The sequence below is a fragment of the Crocodylus porosus genome, unplaced genomic scaffold, assembly GCF_001723895.1.
Source record: "Crocodylus porosus isolate Cpor-Errol unplaced genomic scaffold, CroPor_comp1, whole genome shotgun sequence".
In the NCBI taxonomy this organism is placed as follows: Eukaryota; Metazoa; Chordata; order Crocodylia; family Crocodylidae; genus Crocodylus; species Crocodylus porosus.
The window spans coordinates 13,178,095-13,191,747 of NW_017728907.1; the positions used below are offsets into that span (position 1 = coordinate 13,178,095).

At 40.5% G+C, this 13,653-nt stretch overlaps 1 protein-coding gene across 13 annotated transcripts in view; it reads right to left on the reverse strand.

Annotated features, from left to right (window-relative positions):
• The window catches only part of DNM3 (dynamin 3), a 330,309-nt gene that overhangs the window by 66,721 nt on the left and 249,935 nt on the right, over positions 1–13,653 (reverse strand). For all 13 annotated transcript variants that reach the window (XR_002100165.1, XR_002100164.1, XM_019530783.1 and 10 more), the window contains one exon: positions 6,413–6,524. Coding sequence is in view for 11 of the 13 variants with exons in the window: in XM_019530783.1 (XP_019386328.1) it covers positions 6,413–6,524 (112 nt within the window). In the remaining 2 variants the exon portion in view is untranslated. The remainder of the gene's footprint in view (positions 1–6,412; positions 6,525–13,653) is intronic.

The window sequence follows — 13,653 nt, forward strand, 5'->3', positions numbered from 1 at the left end:
TGTGTGTGTGTGTGTGTGTGTGTGTGTGTGTGTGTGTGTGTGTGTGTGTGTGTGTGTGTGTGTGTGTGTGTGTGTGACGGAAAAGCTAGAGTGATACTTAGATTGTAACATTTAATGTGTTAAGGATACTCATTCAGGCAAACAAAACAGTGACTCCCTGATTTTGTTTATAGCACATAAGAACCCAGGATGAGCAAGTATGTTGTTTCCTTGCATTACTAAGAGGCAGGAACTGCTTCACCTAACAGTCATCATTACTACTATCAACAATGCAAATGAGTATCAGCAGAAGAGTGACAACACAAAAATGGCAGCTCTTTGCTTAATAGCTTTGCTAGCAACATGTGTTTGGAGCAGATCTGGTGAATCCAGTAAATAATATAAAGTTCTACTATTACTCTTCTCAGCTTTGCAGAAGCCACACAAGTAAGGGCGTGCATGCTGGCTTGTACATCGGCACAGAAATTACTGATGAAAGGGCATAGTTTGACATTCAGATTCCAGGCTCAGTGCATAGTCCTGGCAGTTGTGGAAAGCAGGCTTCGTTCACCACCGTGTTTGCTCCAGTTTTAAGCCACCATTAATCAATTTCTAATTTCTAAGGACCAATGTTTTATCACTAGTGCCAAAGCCTGGAGAGTCACAAATAGCTGTAACTTGCAGAAGACAGAGAAGTCAGCCTGTAAAGGGACGGGGGGCTACTTGTTTGTATTTTTTAACCTTGGAATTACAGCAGAGAAAGTGTTGAAATGAGTGCAAATTGCTGCCACTTGCTGGCAATGGCATTTGCATAAAACACAAGGCCTTCAAATGAGAAAAAGAACTGAATGGTGAAATCCTCCAAAATATTTCATGTTCTCAGAGAAAAGTTTGGAAGTGTTGAGAAAGAAGGTGGTTTTAATGAAAAAGAAGTGTTGCTGATCCTCATCCAAGTTCTAGAGCATCTTTCTGAAATACCACCGATCTGGAGCTCCCCCCCAAAAAAGCTGTATAGCTCTAGCACAGCTCAAAACTTCTCAGCCTCAGCACACAATTGACACTTTATTCCTGGAAGATCAGGTGAGCTGCAGTACTACAGCAGCACCCAACATCTCTTCCTGCTGACCTTTCCAAACTCCTAGGAGATGAACTTCACAATACATATTAGTTCTTTGGGACAGTGTACTTGTAAGAGTAGGTGACTCTTCCTGTAGCATAAAAGCAAATCTCCTCCCAGCTCATGGCCTAACTAATTTTAAGCAGATTTCATCTTCCTCAGCAACTCCTCCCCCTCTCTCTCACTTCCTCCCCTTCCAAAGATTTTGAAAATGCTTATCACTCTAGTATGCAAGTGCAGTAGGTAGAATGATTAAAAAACAAAACAAAAAAACCCCCCAAAACCACTTTGCAGCATTTTTGAATGGTGTAAGGGAAATTAGAAGGGAGATTTACTTCAAGGAACTAGAATGGTATTTGAGTACTATACATAAAAATGAACTTATATCAGACAAAAGTAAATAGATCAGATTCCAAAAAGTCTTTTGCTAAAGGCAAGATGTATGTTCTACTGACACGAAGAACAGTTTTGTGGGCACTTCACAAATGGACCATTTTACAAGTCAAAGGGGATGCATCTTTTAATATTTTTTCACAACGAAATAACATTAGAGATCATGATTGTCTGTTTCGTTGATTTAATTACAAGTATGTGGTGGAATCATTTGCTTTCCAATAACACTTTCTATTTGATATGATACTGAAGACAGTATGAAGATTAGGAAGATCAGTTTGATAACCATCCCCTGAATTTATTTAAATAAATAGGTAGAATAACTGATTAGTAGCAGTAGTATTTTATTTTATTAAATTTAGATGTTGCCCTATGCAAGAAGGCTCAGGGAAGTCTACAAGAAATCCTACAAAGCATGAAACAAAAGCAGACTCCCCAAATGACACCTTACAGGGCTTGGGTTCTATTTTTATGATCTGCATTGCTTTGTGAGGTAAAGCTGTATTAGTCCTGACGCGGTGAAGCAAAACGCTTATTTTTACTGACCACAGCAGCCAGTATTAAGATATATATTGTATGTGGACTTTTACAGAGACATTTTCTAGAGGGCATGATGTTGGCCTGTGTTACTAGTGAGGTCAGTAAATACAGCTCCCAGTGCCATAAATAAGCAGCGTTAGGGCAAGAATGAGCACTTCGGGAAATCTCTCTGGTTAATTCATTCATCACTGGGTAGTTTAAATGCATTAGAAATGACAGGAACAGGACCTCAATTCCAGCATGTTCTGTGGGCATATCCTGTAAAGAATAACGGAAAGAGGTCACTGAGAATGCTGCACCCCCTTTCCTCTAGTTAATCTGCTACCACTTAAAGAACCTACCCTGCCAATTCTTATCAAGGGATATGTTACTGTATTCCAATCTGTTAACACCTCAGTGAATATCAGGTAAGAGTACTCCAGACTGGCTATTTTTCAAAGGCATAGTAATTTGAATAATTTCGTGATGTTTGGCACTCTAGAAGTTCTGAGAATTGATCTGACTTTCATTAAATGTTAGAGGCATTTCTTTTAGTCAGCATATACCACTTGTATCTGCATTTCAAGATCCTCAAAGCTATAATGGATAACATTTTAAGCACCAGTTTGTGAGGTAGATTGGCCTAATGGATGCTTAAGTGGTTACTGTACATGCTGTACATGAGTTACCAAGATGGTGGAGGTCTTCTCAGTTCTGAATTCTTCTATGTCTGACCTCATATGGGAACTAATTTACTCTTGCCCCAGGCACTAAAATGAAGGACTTGCATGAAAAATTTTACTCAGAGGATCTTCTCCTAATCTTGTGGGCATTCTTCAGTTGATACGCAATACTATCTATTGTTATAGAAATGAAAAAAGGTTTGAGAATTATCCAAAGGGCTTTCTCAAACCTGTTTTTACTTCTATCCAAAGGGCTGGTAGTTAACTTCCTAGCCCCTGTAAATGGTAATTAGAGAAAACAAAGAGTGTGGTTGTGGTGGGGGGGGGGGGGGGGGGAAGATGTCTGAAACCGTTTCAAAAAACCTTTAAAAACAAAAGTATCTTATTATTCTGCAATTGCCCCTGAAAAATCTTCCTTTAATCACAATTGCCAAGCACTGATATCTGAGAACCCACTTTATTGCATGTAAAGGGCTTAGGAAATAAATGTGGTAGGCCAGGAATTAGCCTCTTTTGTGAAGATCACACTGCACTGTACATACACTGATAGCATTACTACCATTGAAAGAAAACAACGTTTATTGTATTACAGTATAAACGATTTGTTTAAGTATGTACTTTAGGTACAGGACGTCTATTGTTACTGTGTTGCGTTGCTGTTGTTATTTAATATTTAAACATTACATAATAGAAAATATACATGTCCATGTATTTACAGTGTTTTAAATATACCTAATATATGCAAACAGATTAAACAGTGCATAAGCTGTCACCATCAAAGCCACCACTGACCGATAATTATAACATCATTATATTAGAGCTATTTCCCTATATTTCGGCTAAGAAATAACTGTGGTATCTCATACATTATTGACTGGCACAGTAACTTTTTGTAAAATCATAAATTTAGGCCAGAAATAACCACTACAATCTTCTTGTCGGAACCGCTGCACAACACAGACCATAAATATTTATTTTGTAATTGTAAGTATTCTATATATTTAAAAGTATATTTATGCTGGAAACTATACCTTTGGAAGACGATAAGTATGAATTAGGAAAATAAATTGCCTTTTACTATAGAAACTGTAGCATGTGCTTCCAATCTGAATTTTTAACTACTTAAACTATGATGCATCCCATAGCTTTTAGACATTGCCCAGATATGGAATAAAGTATTGCCTTTGCCCTGAAGGACTTAAAATCTAACAAGGGCAACAAGAACAAAAACCTAAACAGGACAGGAATGAACATACAATATATTAGATAAATAGATGCAGATAGATATCTCAAATAACAACAAATATAACCAGTTAAAAAAAAAATCTTACCTGTGTACTCAGCTAGGGGGATAGAAAAGTAATAATCAGGTAAGTGATACTTCTCTGGGAGTCTGTAAGCATGGTATGATGAGAAAGCTATGCATGGGTACAATACCACATAGAATGAGGAGGTCAGGTATAATTACATTCGGTTGGCCTAATAAAAGATATCACATCTACTCAAAGAACCTTGACTGAAAAGCAGAGACATGTCCTATGAAGACTGGTAGCAGTGAGGAAGGGACCATTATGTGGAAGATAATGAAGAAGATGCGCTGAGCGCTGACTGGTCAGAGGAAGGAATGGAAGCTGGCTGTAGGAGTAACTATCATGAAATGAGTGCACTGCTGAGCAGTTTGATGCGAGAGCCCCTTGATGTGAAAACATATATTCATACCACTAACAATATGCATTAAAAGTGAAAGAGTTAATGAAGAAGGTTTAAACAATGTATTATGGGAAGACTTTCAAAGGCCAAAGGGCAGCTAGATACTAGAGCTGTGTGAAGCTTCAGTTGCTGATATGATTCGGTGGAGATTCGGCTGGATTTGGCACCCAAATCTGAATTGAATCAGGAGATCCTTTAATGTCTCTGAACTGAATTTGAACCCTCCAAATCAGTTTGGAGCGATTCGGACATAGACACAGCTTTAAATGTTTTTTTTTGTTTGTTTGTTTTTACATACTCCAAGGTACCAAGTGGCTTGTAAATGCTGAGATTCTGGGGCAGATGGAGTGTCCTATGGCAGCACAGGGGGGCGGCCAGCATGCTTGGCAGTGGACCCGGAAGTGGACCAGAAGCACTCCCGGTCCACTTCCAGGTCCGCTGGGGAGCACACAGGGAACCTCCGGCCCCCCAGCTCGGCAGAGTGCCTCCTGGGTTTGGAGAGGGCACCCAGGGTCCCCCCACAGCTGATTGCCAAGCCAGAGGAATGCAGGGGGGATTCCCTGCACACCTGGTGGTTGACCTGGAAGTGGACCAAAAGGGTGGGGGGTGTGGGAGGACCCTGCGCTCCTGTTGGACGCTCCTTCCACCGCACTACTGCAGCATTCACGAGCCATGTCTGGTAATTAGAGGTATGTAGAAAAAACATTTAAAGCTATGTCTATGTCTGAATTGCTGATTCTCTGAATCAGCATTGAATCTTCAGATCTGGTCAAATCTAATCAGGACAGTGATCTGAATCAACTAATTGAATCGCTGTTCCCGGTTCAGGTTGAATCTGAATTGAATACAGCCTGTTTCATATACCCTTACTAGATACCAAAGCCCCTCTGTCCTTCCCCTAAACATGCAGTTAATACCAAATTGGGAGGTGTTACAAATACTAGAAAAAGGCAGAAAAATAACATAGATCTTTTCTGCAAAACTGCCAAGTATCACAGTTTGAAAGCATACTAAACATATAAAAAGAAAGAGAGAAAATTCTCCCACTGACCCAGTCCTCTGGGAATTTCATCATGGTAGGGGGAACTAGGGGCTACCATAGATCTGTCCTAGATACTACATGCTACAGGAAGGCCTCTTATAATGGAAATCAAATTTGTAAAATAAAATAGGCATAGGTCTAATGGTTCTTTAACCAACAATGGCATCCTGTAACAGGACTCTGCACTCGTATTGGAATCTGTACTAGCGTGGCTCCAGTGAAACCAGAAACTTAGTGAACTAGAAGCTTACACAGACTCATGCAATGAGGTCACCTTAGAAACTGGACCAAACCCTGCCAGAACTATGTATAAATAATAACAACAAAAGAGAGAGAGGCCATTAAAATGTGAAAGGGCAGTCTGACAAACTCATTTCCCAGCTTTCTGTATTGTGTATCCAATTGATATGATTTTTTTGGTTTAATATTTTTCATAATCTTATTAAAGCTGTACATGAAAGGCTTAGTTGGTATTTGCCTCAGATACTGAAACAGATGGTGAAGCAGTGAAATAAAAATCACATGATAGATTGGTATGTCTCCTTCAGTTCTAGAATAGGAATATGCAAAAATACATGCTTCAAACCATACTTTATCTCAAAAAAAATATGAATAGATTTGGTGAAGTTGAGGAAGCACCCAAAACAGAGCATCATTTCTATTATTCAGGTCTTTAAGGATTCTTTTTTTTTAAGTAATAAAATTATTTCTCTTCTAGCCAGAGGGTTTATTTGTCATGACTTAACTCAGAATGTAATTTTACATTAATTTATTTGATGATGAACCTTTAAAAAAAGCCATAGATGTGAGCTCAATTATAGCCATGCAAAAATACATAATATTTCTAGACATCTACAGACAGAGCTTACAAATAAATCTCTTCCCAGAAAAATGAGAAAGAGAAAGGAAGACTTTTCCAAGTCCTAGCTAGTGCAGCTACTGAAAAAACTAGCAAGCTGTTTGACTTACTGAGGATTTATCTGGGTAGACACCAGCTCGCAGGAGAGATGCCTTCCAGCTATCCACCTCCTCCTGGGAGTCGCAGGCTAGCTCAAGGAAACGGTAATCCTTGTAAACATTCCTAGAACATAGAACATCACACTGTAAAACTTGAACTTTACTTTGCTAAATCAAGTCTACAGCATGTCAAATAGAAAATCCCATGGGTTCTGCAATTATTAGGTAGTTTTTTCAACAGTGGAGTAAATAGCAGTCAAACATGCAGTGCTTCTCTGAAGATTACATGGAGTACCTAAAAACATTAAACAAAATTCCACACCACATCTCACCAAAAGATAATGGCCTGGATGCAGCATGTAACTGCCTTCAAAATCAGACTTTCCACCCATTTGTTAAACACTGGGACACATTTAGGGAAAAATAATACTGCTGTGATGCTGAGGGAAAAGAGTCACAGAAGAACTGCCAACAAAGCTGTGGATCTTGTAACTGACAGTTGAGGCTAATGAAAACCAGTACAAATTTTTGTCAATGTGATATCTATTTAGATTTAGCTTTTGAACAACTTCAGTAAAAGAAAATTAACAGGAAAAGAATGACAACTTAATCAGTTTTTTAAAAAACTCAGCTGGATTCCACAGCAATAGAAAGACCCATCCAACACCTACTGCATGTAATTCTCTTAGTAACAAGGTGCTATCATTGCATTTAGGGAATAACTTAATGGAAGAAAAGAGAAAGAAGGGAAAATGCACGATATGTAGGGAGGTGGTACTTGTAAATTCTCCAGTAAATAGAACAGATTTTTCCCTTCATGCTTTAGCCATTAGTTACCAAACTTAAAATCTATATACAGAACAGATTGCTGTAAATTTGTCAGCCAACAGTCCTTTTAGGAAAGGCAAAAGCTTAGTTGAGAAAAGTTATAAAGCCACACTTTGCTAGATCTTAACAGGTACCCAAGAATAGATTTTCCATTGCAATGCAACTGTTTTCTTAGGAGCAATAAAACAGTTTGGGGGGAAGGACCACAATAAAAAAATCGTGTTAATTTTCACACTCTACAACATGGAGGACTCTAAAGACATGCTGCATTAGAAGCACTGCATTCAGAAATGAAATGCTAACATTTTGGGGGGAAAAATTGCATTATACAATCAAAATCACTTCCATTATTAACACTGGTAAGACCACTTTCTCTAGCATTTATGGGATTCTGAAATTTTCACTTCGCTCACATCTGAGGCGAGATAAACTTGATGGAACTCTCCATTGCAGGTGTTTCTCTCCCATGCCAATAAGAATATAATGTGGCAAAAAAGTACTTCCTAAGGCTGTTTTTTCAATGCAGCATGAGGAAATGGATAGGTATATAGCCTGTACATTTAGCAATAAACTACCATTATGTCTCACAAAAGAGGCGGCACTGACACCCAGTCCTTTGTACTGGTCCATTTAGCATGTACTGGGTGCATCTACACATGTGCTTTATTACGGAGTTGACTAATTAACTCTGCAGTAAAGTGTCACTATCTACACATGAGCTACTATTAGTGTGCAGTAAATGTTTAACTACACTGTAGGATGGTACTCTCAGGAACAGTACCTTCCTAAGGAGGAGTAATTACATGCGCTGAAATGCATATGTAGACGGTAACAGGGGTTGGCTGGGGTACAAGGGTGCTAAAATGTGGGGTTTGCCTGCCACCTAGCCCCACATTTTAGCACCCTCAGCCCCAGCCAGCTCCAACGCCAGGCTCAGACCCCACAGAGCCAGGGTCTGACCCCCCAGACTCTGTGACAGCCCAGGGTTGCTCCGCCCCAGATCAAACTGGTGCATGTGCAGCTGACTCCAGCACAAACTGTGCCAGAGTTTACCACATAGCTTTAAGGGCATATGTCAATATATCCACTGTGGTGAAACATGCCCTTTGCATATTAGCATACATTACATTATCATTAGGTTTATATATTTCATTAGAATCTCATGACATAAATGAAATCCTGGCTTCAATAAAGTAGTAGCTAAACTCCCATTGAGTTCATTGGGCACAAGAACTAGGACAGAAATTACATATAAACTAGTATAAGTGATCAGAAACCAGTTTAAATCTGTAACACAACAGAAGTTCAGTGCACATAAACCACTTTCAAAATGGCCAAAACTGGTTTAAGATATACCTGGATGGATGTAGTATCAGACTTAAGTGATTTAGATCAAATTGGTTTATTGAACTTCTGTCCCAGATCACCTCCAGATTCAAGTTAACTGACAGTCCCCAAGCATCCCAGGATGCTTTGTACCTGCCCACACCCCCCCGCTCCCTTGCAGGGTAAGTGGGCTAGCCTTGGCCCAAGCTGTCTATTCCAACTGAGAAGATACGCATGTTCAAGCAACCCCAAATTCTGGGCTGGGCCACTGCAGGTATGTGACTGCATTTCTGGAATCAAAAGTGAATGTCTGTTCACTTGCTTATTGGTTCAATCTATGCAGTTTAAATAATTCTTCAAAGATTGAACTGATTCAGCCTTGGCCTTTTTGACTGTCTGTACTTAGCCAAGATGTCAAGCTATATGTCTTCCTTAGATATTTACAGAAATCACAGTTGCCTTAAACAGGTGACAAAGATATTTGAATCTTATTTAATCTACAGTGGGCACATCTACATGAGATGCTTAACTTCGCATTAGCATAGTTTACTGCAAAGTAAGCATGTGCATCTACATGTGCACATGCTTACTTTGCAGTAAACCTCCCTAATCCCAAGTAAATTTACTTCCTGCAAATCCAAGTAGCAAATTTACTTGGGATTAGTAACTGCACTATAGCACTTGTGTAGATGCTTGGCTGAAAGCAAAATCTGCTCCTGGGCAGCCATCTACCAGGGGGAAGGAGATAGCTCCCTGCCTCCAGAAGCACAGGAGCCTGGGTAAGAACTATGTCCCACTGCCCCGGCAACAGGGAGATGCAAGACCTCTGCTTGGGTGATCAAGGCATGGGGCCTGGAAAGAGCTGCAGGGGTGGGGTAGGTCCCAGTGCCCTGTCCTGATTTGCCAGTGGGGAAGCTAGCAGGAAACTAGCTGCCCCACTGGTGGATTGGGGCAGGGGGCTGGGGCCTGTTCCTCCCCTGCAGCTTTTTTCCAAGCCCCATGTTTCTTGGCCTGGTGCTCTCTACCAGCCCCTGGGCTAACACCCAGTGGGACCCTGGAGCTTCCCCTGTTGACAGCAGAGGCCCACTGCAGGGCTGCAGGGAACTGGGTGCAAATCTTCTCCCTAATGCCCGTATGGGTAGATGCTTGCCTAAAAACTCTTACTCCAGCTTAGTTTACACCAGAGTAAATCTAGGCTGGAGTAAATGCATGTGTAGATGCATCCAGTGTTTCAGAAGTCTGAACCAACGTGTAGAGAGTAAAGCAAATACAAGAATGCCATGATAAGGGAAACCAACACTGAGCAGCTACATAGTAATTACTCTAATTTGTTATCAGGAAACCTTTTTTATTGAACTATTTCTTAGGCAAATGAATTAGACTGTTACAACTACTTGACTGCTACAACTATGGAAAATATACTGAGATGCTAGAGGCAACTATAACCCAAGAAGGCTGAGAAACAGTGATACAAAATAAAAAGCTATAAAACTTAGATGGCAAGGATCACTAAGATTTTTGCTCTTTCAGTGAAATACAATCCTAGCTAGTAAAAAATGCCTTTCAGGATAATGATGCCAAAGTATTATAATCCTATAGTGAAAATTATGACTTTTCATATAAAAACCACAATGATTCTTAAGCAATGAATGAAAAGGGAGTGTAGCACACTGCCTAGAACAAGATATAGGCAGGACTTCTACATTTTATCCCCGCTGTGACAGTGACTTGTATCCTAGAAGCACTGACAGAATACTATACATCTGTAAGACACATATAGCTCCTGTCACTGGTATTTCAGTGCCTCAACCTTTAATGCATTTCTCCTCACAGTATGCCTGTAAGAGAGCTCTGCTTTATTCTTGTTAGACATTTAAGTAACCAAGGCCCAGAGTTGCTAAATGACACGTTCAAAGTCACACAGGAAGTTTGTGATGAATTAAGGAAATCAGCCCAGGTTTTCTTGAGTCTCACATTAACACTTGAATCACTGGACACCTCTTTTTCCACAAACATAAAACTGAGAAAGGTTTTTGCAAACAAATGAAGTAAAAATAACCTCTAAAGAGAGTTTTTTCTGTTTTTCTGTAGCTAACAAAATCTTTAAAAAACCCCCAAAAACTAACTAACAAACTAACAGGTTTCATTCATTAAGGGCCCAATGGTGTTTCATGGAAAACCTTACTGAAACCCATTCACAGTTTTCTGTGGTCTGCTTCCTTTCACTTTTTAAAATTACTATTGATATTTGCACAGAAACTGGATAGTCTTTATGCATCATCCACTTATTCCACATAGGATACAACACAGCTATGTTATCGGTGTCCTCCTTACATCAACCAATTGTGACATCAAAAGCTCATAACAATGACATCAGGGAGGGAGGCAGGAAACAAGAATAAATGAACTCTGAGTGATACAAATCTTGGTTGCATACAATAGCTTTTAAAAACACAGAAAAGAAATATAGATAACTGCAGTGAAATTGCCAAGGAATAGAACTTTATTTTTTCAAGTTATCTTATAGCAACTCATTCAAATATTTAATGTGCTTGAAATATTAACAAAGGGAAACTGTGTATAAAACTACAGGTATGCATACCACAATCGTTTATGCTGTTTCCTCTTGTAAAGTTTAATTTAATGTAATATCCTACCTAATTTAACAAAGACAAAAATATGCCCATAATTAAATTATTGTAAATTAAAGTAATACAAATCACTTAGAGTAAAGGGCTAGGGACAGAAGTTATACATAAACTGGTTTACGTGATCAGAAACTGGCTTAAACCTGTAAAAGAACACAAGTTCAGTGCACATAAACTAGTTTCAAAATAGCCAAAACTGGTTTAAGATAAACCTGGTTGAATGTAGTATCAGACTTAACTGATTTGGATTAAATCAGTTTATTGAAATTCTGGCCCAGACCCCTTCCTGGTTTAAGTTAAATCAGAGTCCCCCAGCATGGTTTTCAGCCCTGGGCTGGGCTGAGCTGTCTACTCCAGAGAGCAGAGATGTCTCCTCCCCCTTCTTCCCTAGCTGGAGCTCTGACTAGCTGAGAAGGGGGTGGGGGACTGCAGCCAGGAGACAGCAGTGTCTGCCTGGCATCCCCCTGCCCCACCTTTCTCTCGTTTGCTGCTCAAGCAGGGATTCTCCTCTCCCACAGCAAGGACCCCAGCAGCACAGACCCCAGCTGGCATCTGGCCATGCTAGCTAATGCTGAGGGGTGTGTGTGTGTGTGTGTGTCTCTCCAATTTCACTGGAATAAAGGCAGACAGGACAGTGTCCACTTAGCACTTTTTGGAACTAATCAGCAGGTCAGCTGGTAATGTCCCTCCATTCCTTCCTTGCAAAAAGCTATTCAAGAAGAGTTTGAGCGAATGAGAGGCTTTGTTTTCTTGATGGGAAGATACACTCCCTGATGGCTTGCTTGCTTCAAAGGCAGCAATCTTTCAGTGTTCAAGAGGGGACAGAGAGAGGTGTGAGAAATGACCTGGTTTGCAATGAATGCACTGCCTGTCAATTTGCTGCAGACAGTATGAAGAAGCAGGGAGAGGGAAATTGAAACGTTCAGTTTGCATGCACTCCACACAAGCAGTCCTCCTTCTCCCTTCAGTAACTTGGTGTTTAAATAAATAATTTGGATTTAAATATATTAGACTAGGAATATCAGGCCAAATCCACATCAATCTTGTATGTACCTCCACTTAGGTATTACAATGCCTAAAATTTAGGTGTACAGCCCCGGGAAGATGATTCAGATAGACAGGGTAGACATCTATACTTTCTATACAACAGGTGCTTTCCCAGGCCAATCCAGTTAGCCAACAGGAAATGCTAGTTGCAGGGTATGTCTGGTATGAACTCCCACACCACTTCACAGAGCTTAGGCATCTGACTCAGGGCTGTAAGGCAGGGGCTTTCATCATCTCAGGATTCAGACTGCTCATATATAAGGGGGCCAGCAAAAGGGAGCCCCCCCACATGGCATGGGGCAGTGGGAGGTAGTGGGGATCGCCCCCCACCAGGCAGGAGCTGGTGAGTGGAGGCTTTTTTCTTCAAAGAGTCGGGAGCTGGGGTGTGTGGGATAGCCATTACCGGGGCTGGCAGAGCGAGTGGGGGATGGGGCCTGTGTGACTTGGAGATTTGGCAGCATCCAACTCTTGGAATCAGATTTGGCCAAGTCAATTCGGGACAGTGATTTGACTCATGGAATCAAATCACTGTCCCCCAAATCGGCTGAATCTGAAGCAAATAGTAGCTGCTTTGCACAGGCCTAATGCTCTGTCCTGCCTATGGAATTGGAGACTAAGGTACACAAGGGCCTTTTCTAGCCAAAAAAAGTTTCCTAATGAATCTAGGTACCTAAACTGTTTTGTGGCTATTGAATTCTCTTGGTGACTTAGACACTTAAAGTTCTTCCTAAGTCCTGATTTGGACCTAGAGACTTGATCTGGACTCATCCCATCCTTTTGACGTTCAGGAAAGGTTTATCACAAGTAAGTATTTTTCACCCTTTACACACTACTGGGAAGGACAGGCAGAATGTCAGTTCAGAATATAAACATTGTGTCATCACTGGGAGTTAATTCAACACACGAACCAGTCTGTTACTGCATCCTTCACTTGCATATTTCCCTGCCCAAGGGCATACTATGGCTATTCAAAAAAGACCTATATGCACTTTGGCACTCTGATGCCACCTCTTTTCAACCAAAAGCTCAAAAGAATTAACTCAAAAGAGATTGCACTCAGTCAAGTGTGCCTCTAGGTTGCCCTTGAAGGTTTTTCTTGAGAACTATATGCACCCTTTTCCTGTTCAGTTCACTGTACAAGAGTTACTTGGGAACAGGCCTTCATTATTAATGCCTCAATAGATATGCCATCAGCATGTGGAGGGACTTCATCATTGGACATCTTGTCCCACCAAGTAGATGTCCCACTTGAAGTAGGGTGCATCAATTTTTCTTCTCTTTTGGACTGCAAATCTATGGATCACCTATTCTCTGGGTCATTTCCCTCATGGCATGGTTTGAAGGCAACTAGATTTCATAGATTTCATAGACATTAGGGCTGGAAGGGACCTCGGAAGTTCATCG